The 26,157-nt window shown below is 44.4% G+C and overlaps 1 protein-coding gene across 2 annotated transcripts in view; it reads left to right on the top strand.

Moving 5' to 3' along the window:
• The window catches only part of LOC144773603 (F-box/WD repeat-containing protein 7-like), a 376,720-nt gene that overhangs the window by 273,839 nt on the left and 76,724 nt on the right, over nt 1-26,157 (top strand). For both annotated transcript variants that reach the window (XM_078658744.1, XM_078658743.1), the window contains exons 8-9: nt 20,260-20,396; nt 23,133-23,246. In XM_078658744.1, coding sequence (XP_078514870.1) covers nt 20,260-20,396; nt 23,133-23,246 — 251 coding nt within the window. The remainder of the gene's footprint in view (nt 1-20,259; nt 20,397-23,132; nt 23,247-26,157) is intronic.

The raw sequence follows: 26,157 nt of genomic DNA, 5'->3' as shown, positions 1-26,157 counted from the left end.
GAACGTTTGTTTAGATTTCAAAGTCCTTCAATCTCAAACCCTGAAGTCTGGCCCAAGGCTCTTCAATCAATGACCACCTCCATGTTAGGAAGAGATTTTGTGTACAGAATTGATTGCCTTCATTGTGTTTACCGGACAGTTTCTTATGAAAGTGGATGATAAAGACAATTAAAATGCTTTACACAATTTCATTATGAAAAAAGCAGTTGTAGTAGATGCAATAGGATTTCATTTAAGAGTTATTGAAAGAAAAAGTACTGGGTAAACAAAGGGAACAAACCTAGGATCTGGAATGAAGAAGAATAGCTGAGAAGATGTTGCATAAATTCTTTTGTGTAAAGAATGTCTTGTATCAACACCAAGGAGGGTGTGGGTGGGGCGGGTGCAGTATCTCACAAAACTGTCCTATAGTCTCTTCCAGAAGTCTTATAAATGTATATATATAAAAATACCCCCATGTTGACACCCGAAAAGCCCATTTTGTCTCCTTTCTTAAATTTGGCCACATGTCTCTTTGTACATTTGACTCAATTAAATATTTCAAGTTGAATAAATCAAAACCATGACTGGATTGCCACTGTGTGGAAAACCCAAGGGCCTCCTCTTTGTTTGTATTGTTCATCAATCCCAAGTATGGGGTCCCATTTGTCCTTCACTTGAGTCATGCCATCTGGGATTGTATTGATTGGAGTTGTAAACGTTTGTGAAATCGCCTTTTTTGAAAGTCTACCTTACGTGAATCTATTTTCAGGGAGAAAGTATCCTCTATCTCCCCCAGGTTCTCAGAATCTTTCACTAGAGCATGTTGAAATTGCATATAAGGGAAGATGTGAGAGGCTGCCCGCTCATTTTTCTCTCCTAGAGCTTCACGTTTTTCATATCGCTACTTTCCCACACATCTCCCTACTTTGATATTCTTATTAAATCCCATCTGCTAAATTCTTTCAGTCCCTTCTCTTCTGTCAATTAGGTTCTGCCCTGTAGTGGGATTTCATACGTCTGTTGTAGAATGGAAGGCTACCTTCCATGCTCTTACTACTGTCATTATATTGCAGAAACCACTATCCACCCTTGCGTATTTATCTCTGAACTGAAGGCTCGCCCACGTACGCAAAGTCCCAGTCACTAATTACTATGAGCTTCAAGGTGCAATATTATCTACTTACATCCTGCAATGGGGTTCTGTTGTCCTATATTCCCCTGCAAAACTTCCCAAGGGAGACCCTAGTGGAACCTACATGCCATCAGTGGGCGAAGCTGCATATCCAGCTTATTGAAAAAGTCACCTAGAACTCACAATATCCTATTTTGTAGTACATAAGGGAACCTCAGTAGGTCAGTCTTTTATACAGTGCTGCTCAGCCCTTTGTACAGTGCTGCTCAGCCCATCAGTGACATGTATCTTTAGTCGCATAGATCTGCAAATATTTGACCCCTGAGGATGAACTCTCAAGCGGGACGTGATAGCCAGCTATCAGTGTCCTGCCTATAAGCGGATAAATTATGACTTCAATCAATTGACTCTGAAACCGGAGCATCTGCTATACTCCAAAAAAATATATAAAAATCCCTTTCCCAAATTGTTTTTAAATCTTCCAAATGCAGAAGCAGATGATAGTTTTTAAAGATATGTTGTTCTCTGCACTGTCATTACATTTACCCTTGTATGGTTGCGTCTTACCCAGTACACTACCATCTTGAGGACAAGGGTAAAAGTAAAAGGACAAGTAAGTAAAAAGTAAAGACATCCCTTTATTCGAGACTGCCCCATTCACCCGGACTCTCGCAATTGATACTGGGTAGAGGAATCTAAAGCAGCTGTGGATCAGGGCATTAAGGCTTTAAAGAGCCAGCTGTAACTAAAGTAGTTATCCGCAGGGTAAAGAAGAAGTACTGCTTCTCATCAAGAGACTCGCCTTACATCAGGGGAAACGTACCAGCAGATTTCCTCATTGTGGCAACGGCATGGAAAAAAGCAAATGCACCCACGTCTACAGGACCACCTCGTAACAAGGAGAGAAAGAGAATAAACATGGTGGGGAGGAAAATGGAAAGGTCAGCAGTAACACTGTGGCAGATAGCCACCTCAAATACCCTAGTAAATGGGTATGCTCACCAACAGTGTGACACGATGGAGGAGCTAATGGAACAGAGGAATTCATGAAGAAGGCAGGCACACTTGCCTAAAATCCATGCTGGAAGCAGCAGGCACATCCACCAGACAGCTCTGCATGGCCACAAACCTGCGCAGGCATGATTGGCTGATAATGTCAGGATTCAAGCAGGAAGTTAAGCCAACCATCATCAATATGCCTTTCACAGGAGGCAGTCTATTTGGAGAGGCAGTAGAGAAAGTGCTTTAGTGCACGCCAAAAGACAAGACGACCACCACGGCAATGGGGGCCCTTCAATACAAGGGGAACACTCTGGGTGGCAGAAAAAGAGGGCAATTTCAGCCAAGGGAACTATACAACCTGACACTTCTCACACAGGCTTCACCAGTCGACCAAGTGAGCCCCCCACCCCTCCACAGTGGTAGTACCGCTCAAGGACAAGCTAATCCTTTTGTGATCTTGGAGGGGAAAGAAGCGGATCCCTGAAAGGGGGAAATCACACCACCAAGTGACTGCACACAAGGGACCCTCCTACACATCTCACCAGTAGGAGGAAGAATCAGTGGATTCATAGAAGAATGGGAGAGAATTATCTCCGACAAATAGGTACTAAATATAATAAAAAAAATCTATTGCATAGAGTTAACAGATGCCATCAACAACACAACTAAGGTTAAAGAAGGTAAGGAAAGACAAACAATGACTACAACAAGAAGTGGAAGAGTTGTTAAGCAAATAGGCTATGGAATTAGTTTCCCAAGGACAGAGACTCAAAGGAGTCTACTTCATGGTATTGAAACCAGACAAAACATTAAGACCAATACTGAACCTGAAGTCATTAAAAAAATTCATAAAAATGCAAAAATGACAGCACCACAGAAGGTCATTCCCCTGATAAAGGAAGGAGATTACATGGCAACCATAGCTCTCAAGGACGCCTACCTGCAAATACCAGTAAGCAAATGTCAGACAATTTGTCAGATTTGTAGTGAACAAGACACACTACCAATTAAAAATGTTATCGTTCAGAATAAAGTCAGCACCACGAGTATTAACGAAAGGCTTGGCTGCTGTAGCAGCAGACCTAAGGCATCCTGGAATACACTTCTACCTATATTTAGATGACTGGCTTGTGAAAGCAAAGACAAGCAGTCAATGCAAAAGGAAAAGCATCAAGGTGATGAGGACGTTTACACACACAAGGTTTCGTCATCAACTACAAGAAGTCATCTCAAATCCCTGACATGAAGAACACATTCCTGGGGCAATCTTGGATTCCCAAGCAGCCAAAGCGATACCAGTGGACAAGTGGATCGAAGAGATCATAGAGCAGAGTAAACCGTTATTAAAAGGGGGAACGTTTACCGATGAGTGCAGTGGGGAAGTTGAAGGGCATTCAAGGCTTCCTGCCTTCCCCCTGGTACTGCATGCAAGACTGCACACCAATACAAGATTGGGTCAAGCAGCAAAGGTCATAGTCAACCAGGAGTTGGGACGATCTTGGTTGTCACAGAGAACGTGCGGAATGAGATGGCGTGATGGACTCACAAAATACTAACAGTGGGAAAACCATTCAATCTACTTCATTGACCATCACAACAGATGCATCCCTCTTGGGATGCAGAGCTCACAGGGGCAAGCTGAGTGTCAGGGGTATCTGCAACTCCAAGGAAGCAGGGCTACACATAAATGTGCTGTAGAGAGCTAAAAACCTTTTTTCTGGCACTAAAGGCCTTCCAGAAACATGTGACGGGGAGGAAGGTCTTAATTCAAACTGACAACAGAACTACAATGCACTACTTGAGCAAACAAGGCGGAATAAGATCCTTTGTGCTATAACCCTAGCTCAGGGCATATAGAGATAGGCTATAGCAAACAAGATATCAATAGTAGCAATACACCTACCAGGAAAGAAAAAACAGAAGCTGACAGGTTAAGCAGGAAGGCAAACACCACACATGAGTGAAACCGAAAACAAGAAGTGTCACAACTGATCTTTCAGATCTGGGGGACCCCTCAAGTAGACCTTTTTTTGCAACACACAAGAACTCGAAATGACAAAATGTTGCCTCCAGTTTCTATCACCCAGAGGCACAGGGAATGCCCTGTTGATCAATTGGTCAGGGAGATTTAACATTATAACATAACGTGTATTTTATAAAGCACACTTTCACCCAGAAGGGTATCCTGGCACCGAATAACAGATGTTTATTACCCAGCTCAATGGAATGCATTTGCTTACGCTTTTCCACCTATTCCAATGATACCGAAGGTAATAAGTGCAAACAGAAACAAGTGAACCTGATCCTGATAGCACTTCTATGGACTCGACAGACATGGTTGTCAGACCTCATGGAGATATCCCAAGGGCAGTACATTCCACTCCTAGCACACTGAGATCTCTTAGCAATACAAGAGGAACAACTATGGCAGCCGGAATCGAACACCCTCAACCTGGCAGCATGGCTCCTGAGGACTTAGAATTTGGGCACCTCAAGGTGCCAAGAAGGGCACAAGAAGTAAAACAGCCAACAAGAATATATCACAGCAACAAATAGAAGAGGTTCCAACTACGGAGTAACAGACCAGAAAAAAACAGCCACTGGACACACAAGACCACAGTCATTAGATGCTTAACACATCTTCTAGACAAACAACTCTCCTATGCTTCTATCTAAGTTCACTTGACAACCATTTATAGCTTACAGAATAGACACACTGGGTAGATGTTTCTTCACCTAACCAGTGGTGAAGCGGTTCCTAGAGGGAGTGAAGAAACTAGCACCCCCAATAAGAGTGCCTATGCCTACATGAAACTTGAATGTAGTGCTCACACAGCTGATGACGCCACCCTTTGAACCAACTGCCTTGCTCATTGCTGTCACCGCACGGAGAGTGCGCAAGATTTAAGCACACACCACTCGAGCTATACTTAAGGATTAATAGTGACCAGGTGGTCATGAGAAGAAACTCAAGATTCGTCCCAAAAGTGATATCAAAATTCCATGTTAATGTCAACCGCCCGGCCTTCTTTCAACAGTCTAAACCGCAAGTGGAGAGAACATTGCACACATTGGATTTACGACAGCAATGATGTACTATTTGGAGAGAACAATGGAAATCAGGAAAGGAGATCTATTCTTTGTGTTCTTCGCACACGCTAGAAAAGGACTCCCTGTCACCAAGGGAACCATTGCAAGGTGGTTAGTACAAACAATACAATATCATCACAAGGCAGGGGGAGTAACCCTGACAGATAAGCCAAAGATGCATTCAACGAGAGAAAAAGGAGCAAACTCGCCTTCTTAGGCAGCGTAGCGTTAGACATTTGTGCATTGGCTACATGGTCATCGATATATAACTTCACTAAACACTACTGCTTGAACATTCAGATCAACAGAGAAAAAAAGTGGGACAAAGAGTACTGAACATTTGTTTGCAAATATACACTCCAAAGGACCCAACCAACGCACATGAAGAAAAACTACTCTGTAATCCGTGTACAGCATGTAAATCAAAAAAAGATTCATTACCGGTAGGAGTAGTACACTGCTCGAAGAATTTTCTAGATTCACATGCAACCAACCAAAGCACCAGTAGAAGTGTATTTACAAACTCAACTCAAGAGAACACTGCCATCCCAAAAAAAAATATGAAGATGGCGACTACGTTGAGAGATTTCTGGAGCATACGCCTGACGTCACACAAGAATGGGTTTAAACCCAAACGGTCGGCATCCAGAAGAAAGAAAAAAAAATAGAGATTTCAGGGAAACTTTTCTGGACCCAGCCACTAGTTGGCGGAATAATGCACGGCATTTGAATCCAGAAAAGTCTTCAAGCTACAAAACTACTCTTACTAGTAACAATTTTGTTCAATTCTTGTCTCATTTGCTGTGCGTTCAAAGACAGAGGTCATATTTTCAGGCTCTGTCTTTTAAGGGAGCTTGGTGTTTGCTTTTCTTTCTCGGACTAAAAAGTAGAGAATTTATGTAACAATCTTGCCTGGTACTGGGAAAGAAAAAAACTTTTTTTTCTAGTAAACAGCAAAATTTAAATGTCTGTAAATGAACTATGCAAATATTTCAGAATATATCAGAAGTAGGAATGCACAAATAAAGCACTTTTTTGTAATTCGAAAGTATGTTTTAATATGATAAGAACAAATCAGTACACTGTGATGCCATTTCCAAATATTATCATTTGTGCGCTGTACAGTTTTATTTGTAAAACTGTATGTGCAAATGTAATGGTCATTTTAATTGAAAATGTGTTTTCTGTGATGGCACTGCGCTAACACACCATGCATACTCCACTCTGACACACTGCTCCACTCTACCACACTCCATGCAACTTTACCCTACGCCACTCAACGCTACCACACTCTCCTCTTATGTTGTACTACGCCACTCACCTCTACTCCGCGACACTTTACTCCACTCTACACCCCTCCAGTATACGCCCCTCCACTCCCCGCCCCTCAGCTCTGATACTCTACTTTACTCAGTTTGACTCAATTGTTCTATCCTGCTCTAGGCCACTTCACTGTGCTCCACGCTAGGCCACTTCACTGTGCTCCACGCTAGGCCACTTCACTGTGCTCCACGCTAGGCCACTTCACTCTGCTCCACGCTAGGCCACTTCACTCTGCTCCACGCTAGGCCACTTCACTCTGCTCCACGCTAGGCCACTTCACTCTGCTCCACGCTAGGCCACTTCACTCTGCTCCACGCTAGGCCACTTCACTCTGCTCCACGCTAGGCCACTTCACTCTGCTCCACGCTAGGCCACTTCACTCTGCTCCACGCTAGGCCACTTCACTCTGCTCCACGCTAGGCCACTTCACTCTGCTCCACGCTAGGCCACTTCACTCTGCTCCACGCTAGGCCACTTCACTCTGCACCACTCTAGGCCACTTCACTCTGCACCACTCTAGGCCACTTCACTCTGCACCACTCTAGGCCACTTCACTCTGCACCACTCTAGGCCACTTCACTCTGCACCACTCTAGGCCACTTCACTCTGCACCACTCTAGGCCACTTCACTCTGCACCACTCTAGGCCACTTCACTCTGCACCACTCTAGGCCACTTCACTCTGCACCACTCTAGGCCACTTCACTCTGCACCACTCTAGGCCACTTCACTCTGCACCACTCCACTCTGCTCCACTCTAGGCCACTTCACTCTGCTCCACTCTAGGCCACTTCACTCTGCTCCACGCTAGGCCACTTCACTCTGCTCCACGCTAGGCCACTTCACTCTGTACCACTCTAGGCCACTTCACTCTGCACCACTCTAGGCCACTTCACTCTGCACCACTCCACTCTGCTCCACTCTAGGCCACTTCACTCAGCTCCACTCTGCTCCCCTCTGGGCCATCTGCTCCCCTCTGGGCCATCTGCTCCCCTCTGGGCCGCGCTCGGCTCCCCTCTGGGCGCCACTCGGCTCCCCTCTGGGCGCCACTCGGCTCCCCTCTGGGCGCCACTCGGCTCCCCTCTGGGCGCCACTCGGCTCCCCTCTGGGCGCCACTCGGCTCCCCTCTGGGCGCCACTCGGCTCACCATTCTGGGCGCCTCTCAGCTCGCCATTCTGGGCGCTACTCGGCTTGCCATTCTGGGCGCCACTCGGCTCGCCACGCTGGGCTCCACTCTGGCCCACACTACGCCAGTCCACAACACCAAACTCTACTACACTCAACTCTACAACACTTGATTCTACTCTACACCCTTCTACTCTACTCTACTCCACTTCACATCACTCCTCTCTACTCCAAAACACTCTTTTCTACTCCACTAACTTTTAGCCATGCTGAACAGCAGCCATGTTGGTATGCTAAAGCACATTGGCAAAACCAGTAGCTCTTGCATAAGCAAGACCTATTGGCTTTGCCAATGCTTGTTAAACAATGTCAGTCTTGTGCAATTAGGGCTGGAACTTCCCCACGCCTGCTGCTCAAGGTCAGGTAATTCTTTCACCAAGACCACACACTCCTGTATTCTTCACCCCTTCTTTCTCATCACTGTGGAGATGACCTGCCCCCCTAATGGCTGTCTTCAAGACCTCCCAAACTGTGACCTCCCGTGCTTGGATCCTTCATTTTCCTCAGAATATTGCTTAGTGGTCCTAGTGAGGGTAGACGAGAGTTTCTTGTATTGCAAGTCCTATGAGTGCAGCCTCAATTCTGGTATACGTGTCTGTGAGCTAAACAAAAGGGTAGTCACGGGGTAGAAGGGCCAGAGATACCCCATGCCATCAACTTTGTCTCTCTAAACTTAACGTATACTCTAGCAGAGTAAAGATTTCCAGTCACTCTGAGAAGCAACACCATTTCTGGGAGACTAAGCAGTACCCTAGTCACTTTCTCCAGGGATGCAATGTGCTCTGTCTAGGGCAAAAATAATGAAATTACAACAGCCCTTGCCCGCACACCATTTACCCAACAACCGCAATATCACACCCATCCGGAGCCAGCAGTACATCCCACCCGAGCCAGCAACATTTACTCCGCTAATTAAATTTGCATTTGGTTCCCACTAAATGTGTTTTTTGCAATTCCAACAGAACTCTCATCCACCACAGTTCGCTTCTAGCCCGCATTACATTTCAGAAAGATAGTTTACACGCAAGTTCAGAATGGATAATGAAAAGTAGTCTTTTGCATCGTCCTAGCCAGAGATCCAACCAACCCCATGCACTTCTACATACTTTTACCACTAAGCGCTATGATACAGTTAACATGGTGGTCTCTGGCCAGTATTCTTCAAAGGATGGACTTCGCTAAAACCTTCAATGAATCCACCGTTCACCATAGCCAAAACTAACTTTGCAAGATGATTATGCAACCAAACACTGGCATCAAATCACAGTCTCGCAAATACGCACTTCAAAGGCTGAGAGTCCTTGGTACACTTCGTAGGAAAATACGGTCACTCTGTTTGGCTTGCAGTGATTTTTGTTTCAGTTACTGATTTACAGCCTATCCATTGGAGACTGTATCGGGTTGATTGAGGTAGGGAGAATATTTGTCATCAGTCAAGTTCTGCTCCAGGCACTTCACAGAGAAGGCTACTGCCCTTGCCTGGAGAGAGGTTAGGAGTCCTTTGATGCTTGACTCCGTTCTGATTATCGTATTCCTAGATGCCTGCTACTTTTGTGTTTAGCTTCGACATAGGGCAGAATACGCTTTTGGATTATTGTGAGGATCGTCCAAGAAAAATTATTGGAAACTGCAAATTATTCTGTCCACTGTGTTATGGGGGTCAGACCTGCTGTGCTTCAAACAGCCAAGGGACTCACAACTCAAGCCCTAATAGATGGAGCAGTGCAAGTAAGGTAGGACTTCCTTCCTGCTTCTCCTTGGGGCGGCCATTTTTAACAGACTTGCTGCTTCTAGTTGCGATGAACTGTATTTAATATGTTTCTCTGGTTGTCTATATACTGCGGGTGTATGCGTGCCAGCTCTCATCACACTTCTGCTTTGAAGTCTGGCCTGCTTGGAACTCTATAATATCCTATCTCTGCTCAGTAGCTAAGCTGATACTTTGCACCTTACTCCGATGCCATCTTCCTGAAAAAGGGCTGTTCTCATATGAAGGTGCAATTTTGCACTTCCCCGGTTTGTCATCTCAATTTCTAGCTTTTTGCGGACAAGAGCTCTGCTCAGCTGCACCTGGAACACGTTAGGATTTCTGCTCACCTAAATTTAGACTACCTCACCTTCCTTTTACCACCTTTTTTGCGCGCTATCGCACCATGGCTCAACCTACTAATAGCGCCTCTAACTTCCTTGTACAGGCCTGAATGCTTATAAGATGGTCTATCCCCCCATTCCCCCCCCCCAACCTCTCGAAGAAAGCAGTAAAGTCCTTCAAGCACAATCCGCTCAATTGAGGTCTGGAAATGCTCATCTCTGACACCTACTTTTCCACGTCAAAGGGTATGGTGGTTACTAACCTCACTTTCTACACTACCAGAAGAGCCCAGTGGAGAAGAGTTCTAACGTCTTTGCTTCGTTTCAAACCACTTAGCAAAACTCCCCACGGTTTCGGTATAACTATACTTCCTTCTCCTATACTTAATGCTGATCTGACCATCTCCCTGTACAATAATGGTAACCACCTCATTCAAGCCTTGGACCGGATTCTCAAGATCTTTGACAGAATATTTATGGGGATTAAAAATACTCTTAATAACCCGAACCCTGTCAGTCATCATCATATCAGTCTCCCCTCTAATGCAGAACCTTCGGTTTCCTCCGCCTCCCTCTCCACTTCGTTCCACATGAACAGATCTGTCAATTTCTCCATCACTGAAGGGGAGTGTAATACCCACATACCTAACCTTGACAACCAGGTTAATCCTCACCATGGCTCCATTAATGTCAACTCGAGGGCCCTGCTCCCAGCTTCTCACACTTACCCACACTGTACTTTCTCCTCCCCTCCCCCAACGCGTCCCCCAGCTCTTTGGATAAAATCACCATGCCTGACACCAATACAAATCCAGGATTATCGCCACATCCGCATATACCGAATCCTACTACCCTCTATGCCAATCCGCATCCCCTAGTGAATATGAAGTCTAATCTCAAGAGGGATTCTATCTCCCCCCTACAACCGCTGTGTGGGATTTATTTTGCCTTCCAACACCCCTCTTACAAAGGGGAATTCCCCTTTAGCATACTCTAGGCCGACCACTGTCTTTGACAACTGCCCTTACCTTAAGGAGAAGATGGCAGACCTCAAGCAGGATCTCCTTACTGTCAAGATAAGCTGCAGACCCTTTTACAGTTCTCACTGAAGGTGGATAAACTTTGGAAACTCCTCTCCCTGGGGATCCACCAACCTAGTTCTCCCCAAGGGCTAAACACAGTAGATGAACTGTCGTTCCACATTTACCCACTTAGCCCTCTCTGGCGAACCCGGCATCTTCCAAACCTCCAGTATAGGCCACTTAGGTTTCTGCCGCAGTTGTTGGACGAAGACACCCTCACTCTTCTTATATTATACAATAGCTCTGCACTCCTCCTCTCCTCGCTACCTGGCGAATAAACTGAAACTCTCTGGAGGCTCTAGACCATCACGTAATGCGGAAAATCTACTGCTTGAACCTCCCACTTTCAAGAAGGAAAGATCGATGGCCCAATCCTTTTCAGGCAACGCGGTGAGAATCTGGAACTCACTTCCGCCTCCGCTCCGGACCACCACCTCCTCCCAGACCTTCAAAACGGACCTCATACTGCAATAAATGGCAAACACTCCAACCACAAGAACACACTGGGAAGGCACAGACCAAAAGTAATTCACGTCCTCTCTATTATCTGAAGGAAGACCTCCCATTACTGTAAACTCTATTCTCCATGACTAGGGAAGTGCCTTCCCAGTGTGGTTTTGTGGTTGGAGTGTTTGGCATTTATTGCAGTATTATCCTTGTACCTGTGTTTGGTACTCTTTTGTAACATGCACACGCCACTTTTCCCTTGTAACACATTGTTTGCTACCTCTCGCATGTTGTTTGCCTTTGTTACTTGCACAAGTGCCACCATTGCCTACGTAACGTTTGTTCTTGTGCCTGAGTGTCTAGCATATATTGCTATATTTTACCTCTAATTGTACTCTGTTTTCTCTTGTAACCTGCACGCTTGTCTCTTTTTCCTCCTGTAATGCACTGTTTGCTACCTCATGTACTTTGTTTGCTCACAATTGTCACTTTTACCTCGTGTAACTTAACGTCTGCTTTTTTAAGTTCACTTGTAATTTTCTGTTCCTATTGTGAAGCGCTCTGACGCCTTCGGGTAAAGTCCGCGCTATATAAAAAAACGCATAAATAAATAAATAAAATAAGTAATTAAAAATGAATAGGGATAACCTCCTTCAGATCTCCACGTCTCACAGTGAAGTAGTCCCTACCAGCTCACACATCAGATCGTTACTTCTCAACTACAGATCTGCTGTGAAGCACGAGGCAGATATTTCGGAACTCATCTCACAAAAATTAGACCTCTTGATCCTCACTGAAACTTGGCTTGATGATGACTCCTCTCCAGTTCTCGACATCTTAATCCCTCCTGATTATGACTCTATCAGATGCGATTGACCGTTTAAACCTGGGGGGTGGGGGTGAGGGGGGGGATATTGCTTACATTCATCACTCCACTCTCAGAATTCTCTGAAGTCCTCCTGTGAGCAACTAGTCACCAAAATCTGGAACGATGACAAGATTCTCTGTGCTCCACACGATTTATCATCCACCAGGGGATAATCTTCTCTTCATCGAGCAAATGATTGAGTCCGTATCCTCATGCTCAGACCAATAAAGCCATATCTTCCTCGGAGACTTTAACCTTCATGGGAACGACATGGATGATCCTATAAGGCCTTCCTCTCTGACCTCTATTTCACCCAGGTCTGCAAGGAACCTACCTACAACAAGGGTGCCACCCTCGACCTTACCATAGCTAAAGACAACATCATTCAACTTGATGACATTTCGCCCTGTGACTGGTCGAATCATCACCAAATATCCTTCAACATTCTTGAAAATGTCATCCATAGACTGGGCCAACCAAGTAAAACCAAACAACTGTCTCTTAACCTGAGAGATATCAATATTGGTGATCTAACATCCGTTTGCAAGAATAGTCTCAAACCACCCCCTAACATGACCAATCTGGATGACCTTACTGATCACTACATGTTCGAGGCATATGGGCTGCAGATGGTACATTTATGAATAGATCGCCATCTGGTGTTGGGCTCGGATGATTGCACTTGTTTTTCTTCTGGAGAAGTCTTTGTCGTCATCGATGACTCCTCCTCTAGGTGTCAGTGCCCATGGGCATCGGCTCCATCCTTAGATTGTTTTTTTCCGCCATCGGGTTCGGATGAGGATCGAAGCGCTCCGGATCAACTTCGATAAAGAAAGTTATATTCGGCGCGTAACCCTTTCCAATTCGACGGTATTGTTATCGAACGCGACTACACTTCCATATCGACGCGTTTCGAAGAACGACGACTACGAGAAGACAACTCGACGTAGTCCAGCCCGGAGTCCATGGAAAGGACTCCATTCAAAAAATGTCCAACGTGTGGTGCTAAGTTCCCACACAAGGACCTACACGAGGTGTGCAACCTCTGCTTGTCCCCTGAACACGAATCCAGGGACTGTGAGGCCTGTGCAGCATTTTCCTCAAAATCGACGATTAGAAACCGTCGAGCCCGAAGACACGAGGTATCGAGAATGCAGTCACAAGCAATCCCGGAGCTGTTCGAGGACCAGCACCCAGAAGAGGAAGAAGGAGAGGGCGACGAGGCGGGGTCAGAAGCGGACGAGTCCGACGTAGAGGAAATCGACGTCCAACAAAACAGTGAGTGACGACGTCCCTTTACCAAAGAACAGACCCCGCACGGTGTCGACCCCGCCCTCGAGCCCGGTCAGACAACCGAAAAAAGTTTCCGACGCCCCGCCTTCGGGCCCGGCAACGAAACCGAAACACTCGGTCTCCCATCATGGTGGTTCCGATAAACGACCCACCCCGACATCGACACCGAAGCTCCATATAAAGGAAAGCTCGAAGTCGAAACAGTCCATGTCGACACCTAAACACGCTTCGACGTCGAAAACAACCTCGATACCGAAGACACCCTCGACACCGAAGACATCGGATCCGAATAAAATCTCGGTGCCGAGAATACAAATGGACAGTCAAAAGAAAAAACACCTTTCGGACCCGAAAACTGTGGTACCGACACAGGAATATAAAACCGATCCTAAACAAAAGACTCTGTTTATTGATCCACAAACTGGCAAGGTAGTCACAGAACTACCCAAAAAGAGGAAAAGTGAACAATCGGACGACAAAACTCCTCCGAAGAAGAGAACAATGGGGACAAATACAACTCCTCCCCCTTCTCCAAATCCTAGAGACACACCCTCTTCTCCTATTCCTCACAATAGGCCAACTATTCCTCCCACACGACCATCTACACCTACAACAGATGTAGAAAGTGACACAGGGGAGGGAGAACATCCTGGGGATGATGAAGACACAATCCCAGAGGAGGCAGACCCATGGGAACAGTACAATGTAGGGTCAGATAACGATAACGACCCTGAATTGTATCCGTCAAAACCTTCACCTCCTGATGATAATACTGGTTTTGCGCAACTCATTAATAGAGCAGCAAAATACCACAAGGTAGAACTACATGCAGAACCTCAAATAGAGGATTTCCTATTAGAAACACTACCTGCTACACATAGAACATCAGGAACACTACCAATGCTTAAGGGCCTTCTCAATCACACATCAGAGATATTCAAAGACCCGGTGAGGGCTAGGGTATTGAACCCAAGAATTGATAAGAAATATAGGGCAGCTCCAAAAGACCCAATATTCATCAAGGGACAAATTCCTCTATACTCACTAGTGGTCACAAACGCTCGTAAGAGAGCAAACTCTTTATCTACAGGAGAAGCTCCACCTCCTGACAAAGAGTCTAATCTAATAGATGCCTCTGGCAAGAGAGTAGCATCTCAAGCGGCAAACAGCTGGCGCATAGCTAATACACAAGCACTACTTGCAAGGTATGACAGAGAGCATTATGACGAGTTAGAAAAACTCATCACACATCTCCCTAAAGAACATCAAAAGAGGGCAGATCAACTCATACAGGAAGGGAAGTTAATTACGAACACTTCAATCAAGTGCGCCCTAGACGCAGCAGACACTGCAGCAAGATCCATAAACACAAGCATCATGTTAAGGAGACATGCATGGCTCAGGGTTTCAGGGTTCAAACAAGAGGTGCAAACTTCATTACTGAACCAACCTTTTGATGAGAAAACACTTTTCGGCACAGGGACAGATGAGGCCTTAGAAAAGATGAAAAAGGATACGGAAACGGCTAAATCAATGGGAGCATTGCAACAGCCGACCCAAAGAGGTTCCTTTCGTAGGTCCACCTATAGAGGAGGATCCAAAAATATAGGTACAAGCCAGCAACAAACCTCTTTTACACCGACATCACCCAGAGGTAATTCTAGAGGTAGTTACAGAGGTAACAACAGCAAGGGTAGAGGTCGCGTAAACAACAACAACCGCAACTCTCCAACCCCAAAGCAGTGACTTCATACAGCTCCCCCCAGACCATATAACACCGGTCGGGGGACGCCTATCACAGTTCCTACCTGTCTGGGAAAACATCACATCAGACAGGTGGGTGAGACAAATTATCCAACATGGTTATTGCCTGGAACTCACATCTACCCCACCAAACATCCCCCCCAAACAGCGTCCAATGAAACAAGATCACTTAACACTGTTAAAACAAGAAGTACTATCTCTGCTACAAAAGCATGCCATAGAGAAGGTTCCAAAGCAACAACAAGGAACAGGAGTATACTCCCTATACTTCCTAATTCCCAAAAAGGATGGGTCTCTAAGGCCAATACTAGACCTAAGACCTCTCAACGCATACATAAATTCGGAACATTTCCACATGGTCACGCTCCAACAAGTACTTCCTTTACTGAAGAAAGGGGACTTTCTTTCTACACTGGATCTAAAAGACGCTTACTTTCATATCCCGATTCACAAAGCCCACAGGAAATATCTAAGGTTTGTGGTAGAAGGACAACATTATCAATTCAAAGTCCTTCCGTTTGGTGTCACGACGGCACCAAGGGTGTTCACAAAATGCCTGGCAGTGGTCGCAGCCCACCTAAGAAGACAACAAATACATGTCTTCCCATACTTGGACGACTGGCTAATAAAGGCCAAGTCACAAGAAGAATGTCTTCAGAACACACAGAAGACAATTCACATGCTGCACCAACTAGGGTTCACTGTGAACTACACAAAGTCACACCTGCAACCAAGCAAGGTTCAACAATATTTAGGGGCTACTATAGACACAGAAAAAGCCAAAGTATACCCCAATCCAGTCAGGATCCAGACAATGATTACAATCATTCAAAAATTCCAGCCACAACACTCACTAACAGCAAGAGTGTTCATGCAGCTATTAGGGATGATGTCATCCTGCATACTGCTAATACCATATGCCAAACTACAAATGCGTCCGCTACAAGAATGTTTAGCGACACAGTGGAATCAGGCTCAAGGACAGATTACAGATCTGGTGTTGGTAGACGACCGCACACACCGCTCTCTGAAGTGGTGGAACACAACAAACATTGCCAAGGGACGGTCGTTCCTAGAACCAATTCCACAGGTGACAATAACAGCGGACGCATCGCTCACGGGATGGGGAGCGCATATGGAGAAATATACAGTACAAGGAAGATGGAGTGTGCAGGAAAGAAGTCTGCACATCAATCATCTAGAACTACTAGCAGTGTTTCTAGCATTGAAAGCCTTTCAAATGCATGTTACCAACAAAGCAGTCCTGATCAGAACAGACAACATGACAGCAATGTATTATATTCAAAAACAGGGGGGGACGCACTCTCTCCAACTATCCAGACTAGCGCAGGAAATTTGGTGATGGGCCATTCCTCAAAACATCTATCTGTTAGCAGAACACCTACCAGGAGTTCAAAACCAGATAGCAGACATCTTAAGTAGACAGTCGGAACAAATACACGAATGGGAACTGCACCAACAAATACTGCAACCATTCTTCCAAAGATGGGGACAACCAGAGATAGACCTCTTTGCCACTCATCAGAACGCAAAATGCCAAAGCTTCGCGTCCAGGTACCCACACCACCTGTCGCAGGGCAATGCGTTATTGATAAATTGGTCCAACAAATTTGCATACGCTTTTCCCCCTCTCCCACTAATCCCATTAGTGGTCAGAAAGCTGCAACAACACTCAATGACCATGATACTAGTAGCACCCACGTGGGCACGACAACCGTGGTTCACCACGCTCTTGCAACTCTCACAAGTGCCACACCAAAAGCTAAGAATTCTACCCATGCACCTTACACAGAACCATGGAGAAATAATGCACCCAGATCCTACACAACTGAACCTAGCGATCTGGCTCCTGAAATCCTAGAATTTGGGTACTTAGATCTACCCCCAAATTGCATGGAGATAATTAAGCAAGCGCGACGTCCCACCACCAGAGCATGCTACGCAGCTAAGTGGAAGAGGTTTGCTATATACTGTACCACTAATAATATCAACCCTCTGGACGTATCAACAAAGGAGATTATTTGCTACTTACTACACTTACAGCAATGTAATCTCGCGTATACATCTATCAGAGTACATCTAGCAGCTATAGCAGCGTACCTACAAAACAAGCAGCACATATCCCTGTTTAGAGTGCCAGCGATAAAAGCCTTCATGGAAGGCCTTAAAAGAGTCATTCCACCAAGATTACCACCTTCCCCGGTCTGGAACCTCAACGTAGTACTCGCCAGACTAATGGGACCACCTTTCGAACCTATGCATAGGTGTGAAATACAATTCCTTACATGGAAGGTGGCCTTTCTTATAGCCATTACCTCACTCAGGAGAGTAAGTGAATTACAGGCACTGACAATACAAGAACCATTCCTACAATTACATCAGAATAAAGTGGTTCTTAGAACAAACCCAAAGTTCTTGCCTAAAGTAATTTCAGCATTTCACATCAATCAACCGGTGGAACTACCAGTCTTTTTCCCAAAACCACAGACGGTAGCAGAAAGGGCCCTACATACACTAGATGTCAAAAGGGCCATTTTGTACTACATAGAAAGGACACAAAATTTCAGGAAAACTAAACAACTATTTGTAGCATTTTCCCCAACACATAAGGGCAATCCTATCTCTAAAGCAGGCATCGCTAGATGGATTGTAAGATGTATACAAATATGTTACATAAAAGCAAAGAGAACATTAACTGTTCCTCCTAGAGCTCATTCTACACGTAAGCTAGGAGCATCTATGGCATTCTTAGGAAACATTCCCCTAGATGACATATGTAGAGCAGCAACTTGGTCTACACCACATACCTTTACAAAGCACTACTGTGTTGATGTGCAGGCTACACAACAAGCCAGAGTGGGCCAAGCTGTATTAAAAACTCTATTTCAAACAGTTGCGACAGACACGGGTGACCACCGCTAGGGAGGTAACTGCTGTATAATCTATTCATAAATGTACCATCTGCAGCCCATATGCCTCGAACGGAATATGCTACTTACCAGTATGCATCTGTTCTTGGCATAGAGGGCTGCAGAGTGGTACATGCCCTCCCTGCCTCCCCGGAAACCTGTGTCTGTCCCAACATTATCTTATTTAGATACACTTACATGGGCATATCTTTATGTATTCTACTACACTACTCCATCTAACCCTACTATGGCAAAACAATCTAAGGATGGAGCCGATGCCCATGCGCACTGACACCTAGAGGAGGAGTCATCGATGACGACAAAGACTTCTCCAGAAGAAAAACAAGTGCAATCATCCGAGCCCAACACCAGATGGCGATCTATTCATAAATGTACCACTCTGCAGCCCTCTATGCCAAGAACAGATGCATACTGGTAAGTAGCATATTCCTTACTCTATGTTGAGTATTCTCGACTCTAGGGCTCCAAAGCTTTTCAAAAGGATTCCGATCAAACAATCCAAACCCTAGTTTAATAAGTCCCTAAATGATGATCATCGCGAACTTAGACTTTCAGAGAGTCTTTGGAGAAACTCTCCCTCCACTATCAACCTCAATCAGTTAAGAAAGATGAGTAGCTCACACAACAAACGTATTTGCAATCCTAAAACCGATCGGCTCAACTTGACAGCACTAAAAATAGACCCAAGAAACTCTTCGAAATCATCAAACAGCAAGCTAACCACTCTACCAACCCTTGCTCTGCGCACATAACCTCCTTTCGTAGTGGGGAGAACTTATTAACACACTTCGCTGAAAAGTGCACCAAAACACGCAGCCTGTAGTGGCAGTGTGGGTGTTAAGGAGAGGTATCTCTTAGGGTAGCATAATATTATGCTGCAACCCTCCAAGGCCCCCTCTGGCCACAAGAATATTTGTACCAGGGGTACCTTTTACAAGAGACTTACATGTGGCCCAGAGGTGTGCCAATTGAGGAGACAAAGGTACAGTTTTGGGAAAAAACACAGCCCTGGAAGCCTTATTGACAGGGACCCAGGGGACACCCATTCAAGTTGGCATCATGTATCTAGCAAAATGTTTGGGGGTAACCATGCAAAAAGGGGCATTTTTCTACAGGTGATCTTAAGGCTGTGCACTGTACTATTCATACTTATTGTCTTGCGTGAGCCTTAAAGGTGCCTAAATATGTAATCTGATCTGCCTGTTTCTGTGCATTTGGTACTAAGGGGGCTGAAGGGGGAGAGACTATGGGGATATTTATTGACCAGGAATTTATGTACTTTATTCATCATTGACCAGTTGGCTGTAGGTGATGGCCTTTGTAAGCATTAAAACAAATACAACCTTAGTCTTAAAAACATGAAACACTTGCTGTTCTATCATCCTATCCAAATGGGTTCTACTTCCCTCTCCCAGGTACCAAGGTAAAGCTCTGATCTCCAAAGTCAAGGGAGGCAAAATGCTTTCAAAATGTGATTATTCGCCCCGATGATCTGGCTAAAGTAGGGTCCCTACATGGCTTCCTGGAGGTTCAAACATGACTGCTTAGCCTTTGTTTGCAAGGGGACACTATTAAGACATCTTCCCTATGCCTGTGAATAATTAAAGGCGGTTTAAGATGCCTTTGGTAGTGAACCTTTGTCAAATGGGCAGAAGGTAACATTTTCCCCCAGCAGTGTTTAGCACTCTGTACATTGCACATCTGCGCGTACTGTAACAGTTCGCCTCAGTAGTGTGATTTATCAGAATGAATGCAGACTCTTCTTGCTTTGTGATGTTAAAACATTCACTCCATTTGCAGACACTTGTGAGAAGCAGTTATCTTTAGCTAATGCTGGGACTGTACTATGGGAAAGCATCCACATCTTGTTGGCTGCCTTCTTTGATGCTGCATCTTCTCCTAGAATTGGTCCATTTGGTCTTCCCAGCCTGTGCCTCACTATCCTCACATCTTTTAACTTCCATTTTCATGATCTTGGTTGTCTTTCTCACCTGTTTTTGCATTCCTAAGTGTTGCTTGAATAATTTTAAATGTGCGATTTTCCCATCAGGAATTGATGAGCCCCTCAACCTGAGACGGCGGAGGATGCTGACACCTGGTTTCATGTACAGTCCATGGAAATTTGGTTTCATGAGGCAGCACAAGATAGATATGAACTGGCGAAGCGGGGACATCAGGCCCCCTAAGGTTGGTAGGTGTGCTCTCTTCTCCTTCCTGTCTCTTTACTTCTTCTGTCGTTTTGCAGCTGTTTCCTTTTCACCTTCTACATTTCCTCTGGGAACCCCCTCCTCTATGTAGCCTGTAGATTGGTGCCGTTAAAAAACCCCTGCCTACCATGGTTCACATTTCCAATTTATTTTTATTTGGCATGAATGGGTTAGTCGTTCCAAGGGTTGCTGCCCCCTCACTCCTCCCATATATCTTAAGTATTGTGCCCTAAAGCTCCTCCTAGTGGATCCCATGAGAAGCTACTTAGTGATGCAAAGTGTTTTTTTTTTTATTTCTTCAACCCTCAGTGCCTTTTGTACTGTGCTTTTTGTTTAAATTTGATTTGTAGTAGTCCAGCCTATGTTTTTTATTCCAGGCATAAATAAAGGTGTTTTGGGAAACGGTCCTGTGCTGTTTCTTACAGGTCCTTAAATGTAGCTTAGCCTGCTTTAATCCTTCAACTACTTGTTTTCTTCCTCCTCTGTGCTACTTTAAACAATTAGTCATCTGATAAAAGTTATGAACTTCTATTTATTAAAGGACCTGTTTATTAGCTGCTTAGCCATGAAGATGCCTTAGACCGATAGAGCAGACTCAAAGCTGAAGTGAAGGTGGGGCGTGGTCATAAGCAAAAGGAAGTTGTGTGGCTGCTGTTCAAACGGTGCCCAGAGCTCGATGAAGACCGTGGCCAATCTAGTGGGTTACCGCTGCTGTACTGATCTTTGTCTGGCCCTAGGTGAAGGAGAATCAGACTGATTTACAAGAGTACGGTTTCACTTTGTATATAAAACTTATATCATTTTACTTACACCTTGTTTTGTAGAGGTGATAACCGTTCAAGGATGCTGGAACACTCTACAGAGCTATTTGGGGCCCAGGTCATTAGTGCCAGACTTTGTAGGTCATGCACAAAGCTTTGATCCTTGATCGTGTGCCATTATGAGATTTCAAGCTGAAAGTTAGGGTATTATCAGTCTTGGTGATGAAAACCATAGCACTAGATGGACCGGTGCAGACATTTGCTAACTGAGAAGCCGTGGACCCTCAGTAAGCTTGAGACTTTTCTCCGCTATAGCTTTGACAAAATACACTTAGGGTAAGTTGCCATTTACGACAACTTGCTGGTTTTTGCTTCCTGTGTATGTGGCTGAAGGGTGCCCAGAGAGGTTGGCCTTTAAGAAGTGAGAAGAGGGCGCTACTGAATCAAGTTGTAAGACCCCTTTCTCAGCTGGTTCAACTGCATCCAATTTGGAAATGCACTAGATCTGTGAGAAAGTGCAACCCACATTCTGTTCCTGTGCCTCAATGTCGGGCATTTATCTTGACCAGTAGGTCCCACTTTTCAGTGACTTAACTACAGGGCTTGAATGAGAAATATGACACATAAAGTTCAGAGAGGGGAGACCCATTTGCATACACCATCTCAGATTCTAATCTGCAGCACTGATGAACCATAACCATCTCCACTCCATCCGGGGAAAACCTAAGTGGCTCATTTTCTTGGTGTGTATGTGAAGGAAAAACTGTATCCCTCTCTCACAGAAAGATCATAAAAGGTACGATTCTTTACCAATGTTTTCTGTCATCTCTGTAACTTGGCTTCCAGAGGTGTTACTATTGAAACACCAAAAATAAAGTTGAGCCTTTCACAGATTTAAGTGATTCAGATGTTCACAGAAAACAGGCAAACGTTCTACAGGACATTGTTTCAGATTTTCATCTTTATTCGGAAGTTTCACTGTTTTAGGACATGTCAACTGAGCAGCACCAGCAGCACCTGCCAAGCCTGAGTGCTAAGAGTGTTCATTGTGCACTAAATAAGAATGAAGGGATCTGGGTGGCAGCAATGGTATTTTATCTCTGTTCTATTTAATACCGTTGTGAGACTCCTTTGAAAGTTCTTTCTATTGTGTCTAAAAGTCCACTGAGCAGGGAGAGCTTTCTGCCTAATCTGTGCCAAGATCTCCAGGCAGCTACATCATCATTTGAGCTGCTGAAAGTTGCACAGCAGTTCCACAAAGAGGATCCCATGTGTTGTAGTTACTGATTGTGACCAGCTGATCATATTGAAAAACATTAAGTGGGTGACATGTTTTCAATTTCCTATCCCTCTGGTTAGCTACTGTTTGTTAAGAGTAGGATTTGGTTGAGAGGAAAAGTGCACCAAATCTGGCTCTGTGCAGCAAGCAGTATGGCACAACTAAGCAAATGTAACAATTTCTGAAAGTGTTTCCTGCACAAAGAAACCCCAAATAAATTGATAGGGGTAATTTATTTTGAGTTAAGTGACTCTAGTCTGGCAATCCCCCCTTTTTGGTCAACCAATTCCAGGAGCAAGTAAGAGCTCCTAAAGTACTGATGGCTGTGCCAGCGCATATTCTAAATTGTGGAATCTATTAAGTTTACCCAAGCAATCTTGTTATTGGTAAGTAACTTTCAAATTACTCGCTTAGCCTAACACTCTTGATTCTGTCTTTGTTTCCAGTCTGTGTGTCCTTCTATTACTTTCTCACTTGGTAGTCCTCTTTTTCAGTTTGATTGCACCTTCTTCCTTTCTTGTTCTCATTGAAGCACGCAAGTTTTTTTTATCAGGCACATCTTTTTTTGTTCTACGAGAGCCTTTGAACTTGGGGCTTTCTACTGTATTTTAGCCTCGTTCCTGACAGTCCAAGATCCTCAGTTTCCAAATCACCCAGATTTTTTAATTCTTTGCAGGTGCTCAAGGGACATGATGATCACGTCATAACTTGTCTTCAGTTCTGTGGGAACCGGATAGTTAGCGGGTCTGATGACAACACGCTAAAGGTGTGGTCTGCTATCACAGGAGAGGTAAGGGTTGCTTAAGAGCTTTTCGGTTTTACTACTCTTCTTATTTGCTAAAATCCTGTTTATTGAGTTTTGCAGAACAAATATGGTGTTGCATAAAAATTATTCAGAAAGCATACACATTGCAGCAACAGCGCGTGCATGCAACATTGACATAATTATTTGAGAGGTGGGAGCGAATAGGAGAAACCTAGGAGCAGCAAGGTCCGGCCCGCTAAGGGGCTGTGTCAGGGCTTAAGGGTCTTTCAAGCGCTGTGGACATCAACCAGGGGGCTAGTGAACGAAGAGAGAGGGATAAACCTGGGAGAAGGGGAAGGGGGCTAAGGGGGAAGGAGAGAGAAATAGTGCCTAGTCTTTTATTACCTGTTCCTCTAGTAGCAGCCTAGTCTTAATAATTTGATTCTTAAAGGATCCAATTGTCTTTCTGGTACTTTCTGATTTGAGTCAGGGGCTATAAAAGGCTTTGTAGGGACTTCTTAACTTCCTTATTTAATTGGTGCCATATCCGTACCTACTGAATACAAAGATTCTTGTATTTGTAGTGCACATATCTCAGTGGGAAGTGCACTTTAAGTCTACTGTATGTGAACATTCTTCTGAAATGTGTGCTTTAGTTCAGTAAGCAGGGGAAATGAATTGAGATGAGCCTCTCTCAAATAAGTAATTTGATTTAAATGGGGGCATTTCATGTTGGTATAGGGTCTTTAATCTTACTTGCACAGTGGATAATAAACAAGTCTTGTGCGCGCACTGTCATATTATTAAGAAGTCTTCTCTTCCAAAGTATGTCAGTGGCAGAATTAAGCCATTTACAGAGGTAATTCCTAATATCTGTAGTAATTCGGTTAAAGTTAATTTTAGGCACCAACTTTGGGTTTAATGTTTACTTTTACCACCCTTTTTTTTTTTTTGCAGCATGAATCTCTTCTATATTCACATCTGTGCATTATTTCACCATCTGATAGTTGAATCTGCACATGTACATTTAAACGTTTTCTTTCCTGTTGTTTTAAATGGGCATTGACCAGGCCAGTATGACTTACAGTGATGTCGCTCACAATGCCCCAAATCGTTTACTATATTTAAGATGCTATGAGAATGCCGACCGTTGTGGGGGGCATGGGGGCTAGATAATTTAGTTGAGGAGGTGGTGTCTGGGTTCAACAGAGACCGGGTCAAAGTCAGCCGAGCAACCGGGTCCAGCACAGGTACGAGGAAAACCGATTTGTTTACTGTAGCATTTATCCAGTTTTCTTTAAGGCTTCTCTTTGACATTTTGGAAAGCAAGTCTATATTGTTTAACCTCTGGCCAAACTGCGTCCGGATTTTTTGCTTTAAATGTCAAAACACAATGTGTTTGTTTTGTCTTCCAAATCACCATAAGCTAGAGGGCACCCATCTACGTGTACAATGAAAACAAGAACTGTTAAATATCGAGAGAAAAAGTATTCAGCCTCACTTGACAGAAATGAAGAGGATGAGACAATCGGATTTCGCTAGACGGAACTAGTAGGGCCTCAGTATGGGGAAAATGAGTTTTTCAGACAACAATGATGTACCAGCATCAGAGTAGGCCCAGGAGGAACATCAAGTCGGTAAGGAGGTCCAGGAGATATCCTCATGCAATGTTGATTCACAAGCATCTGTCCTGCAAAAAGTCTTAAAAGTAAGACTAAAGAGTCGACATTGCCTAAAATCAAAGTGAAATCAGAGTTGAAAGAGACAGGTCTTGTCTCATCCTCTAATCATTCATGTTGATATGTTCAATGATAAAAGACAAATTAGACAAACACTCTCTAACAGTCCAAGATGATGCCGAAGAATCCCATCCTTCCGGGTCCCAACGGAAGACAACAAAATTGAAAACCCGGAAGGCATTGACCTGATTTTGAAAGTGGAGTGGGAGTGGGAGTGGAGATTGACTGCAACAAAAAAACCTGCTTTAACAAAACCTGTCGAACCTCATATGTTATTGAGGGGTATCTAAGCAGATCAAAGAAAAAAAGTTACTTGATGTTAAGATAGCTGAATTGGTTAAAAACAACCAATCTCCCAACCCCCTCATACTCGTCCCCCCCCCCCCCCACCCCTTAAGGCAGATATGCATATCATCGATGTTATTTTATTTTTATTAAATATTTTTATTTAAAGTTTTCATACGGATACAGAAAAGCAAAAAAAAAATATTAACAGAGGCTCTTCTTGATATGACCATAGATATAACAATCATTATGACAGACCGTTAAACATTGCTCTGATTCCTTTGTGTTACATTGCATGGTTACTTCAACTGTCACAGGGCCTAAACCCCAATATAACATATAAAAAACTGTGTTACAGAAAGACATTCCCAAATACATACTGCTGCCCAGTTCGTGCTCACCGCAAATCTAGAAATAGTGCTGATGCAAGGCACTTTAGCAAACCTGGGGCCTATTGCAACCATCTTTGACAGTCTGTCAACCTCTTCAGGTACTGCTCCTAAGCAGGAGCGTCCCCACTTCCAGCCACATTGTCTTTAGCTGCCCTTTAAATTCCATATACTTCCCAAATGTTCTTAGGGCGATTGCGTGGTGGAAGGCGTTCACTATAGTTTTCAGTCTGCGTGCAGCAGTACATCATGTCCCTCGACCAGCTGGCTATAGTGGAGATCGTGCCACGGGACCAACAAATTGCCACCGTGTCTAGCTATTAGCATCCCCATATCAACCAACCGTCTAATAGATTTAGGCAGGATTTAGAATATCCCAACAGTGCCAGCGCAGGGTCTGGAGGAAGTTATCTTTAGTGATTTCCTCTAGAGCCTTAAATATTAATACCCAGAAGATGACGATTCCTGGGCACATCCATGCTAGGTGAAAGAAATCAGCCGGGGTGGTACCACATCGTTCGCATTCAGCCGAGTCCCTCAGTT

This window comes from Lissotriton helveticus, chromosome 8 (assembly GCF_964261635.1).
Source record: "Lissotriton helveticus chromosome 8, aLisHel1.1, whole genome shotgun sequence".
Lineage (NCBI taxonomy): Eukaryota > Metazoa > Chordata > Amphibia > Caudata > Salamandridae > Lissotriton > Lissotriton helveticus.
The sequence above is the reverse complement of the archived record's forward strand: the minus strand, read 5'-3'. Positions and strand labels throughout refer to the sequence as shown.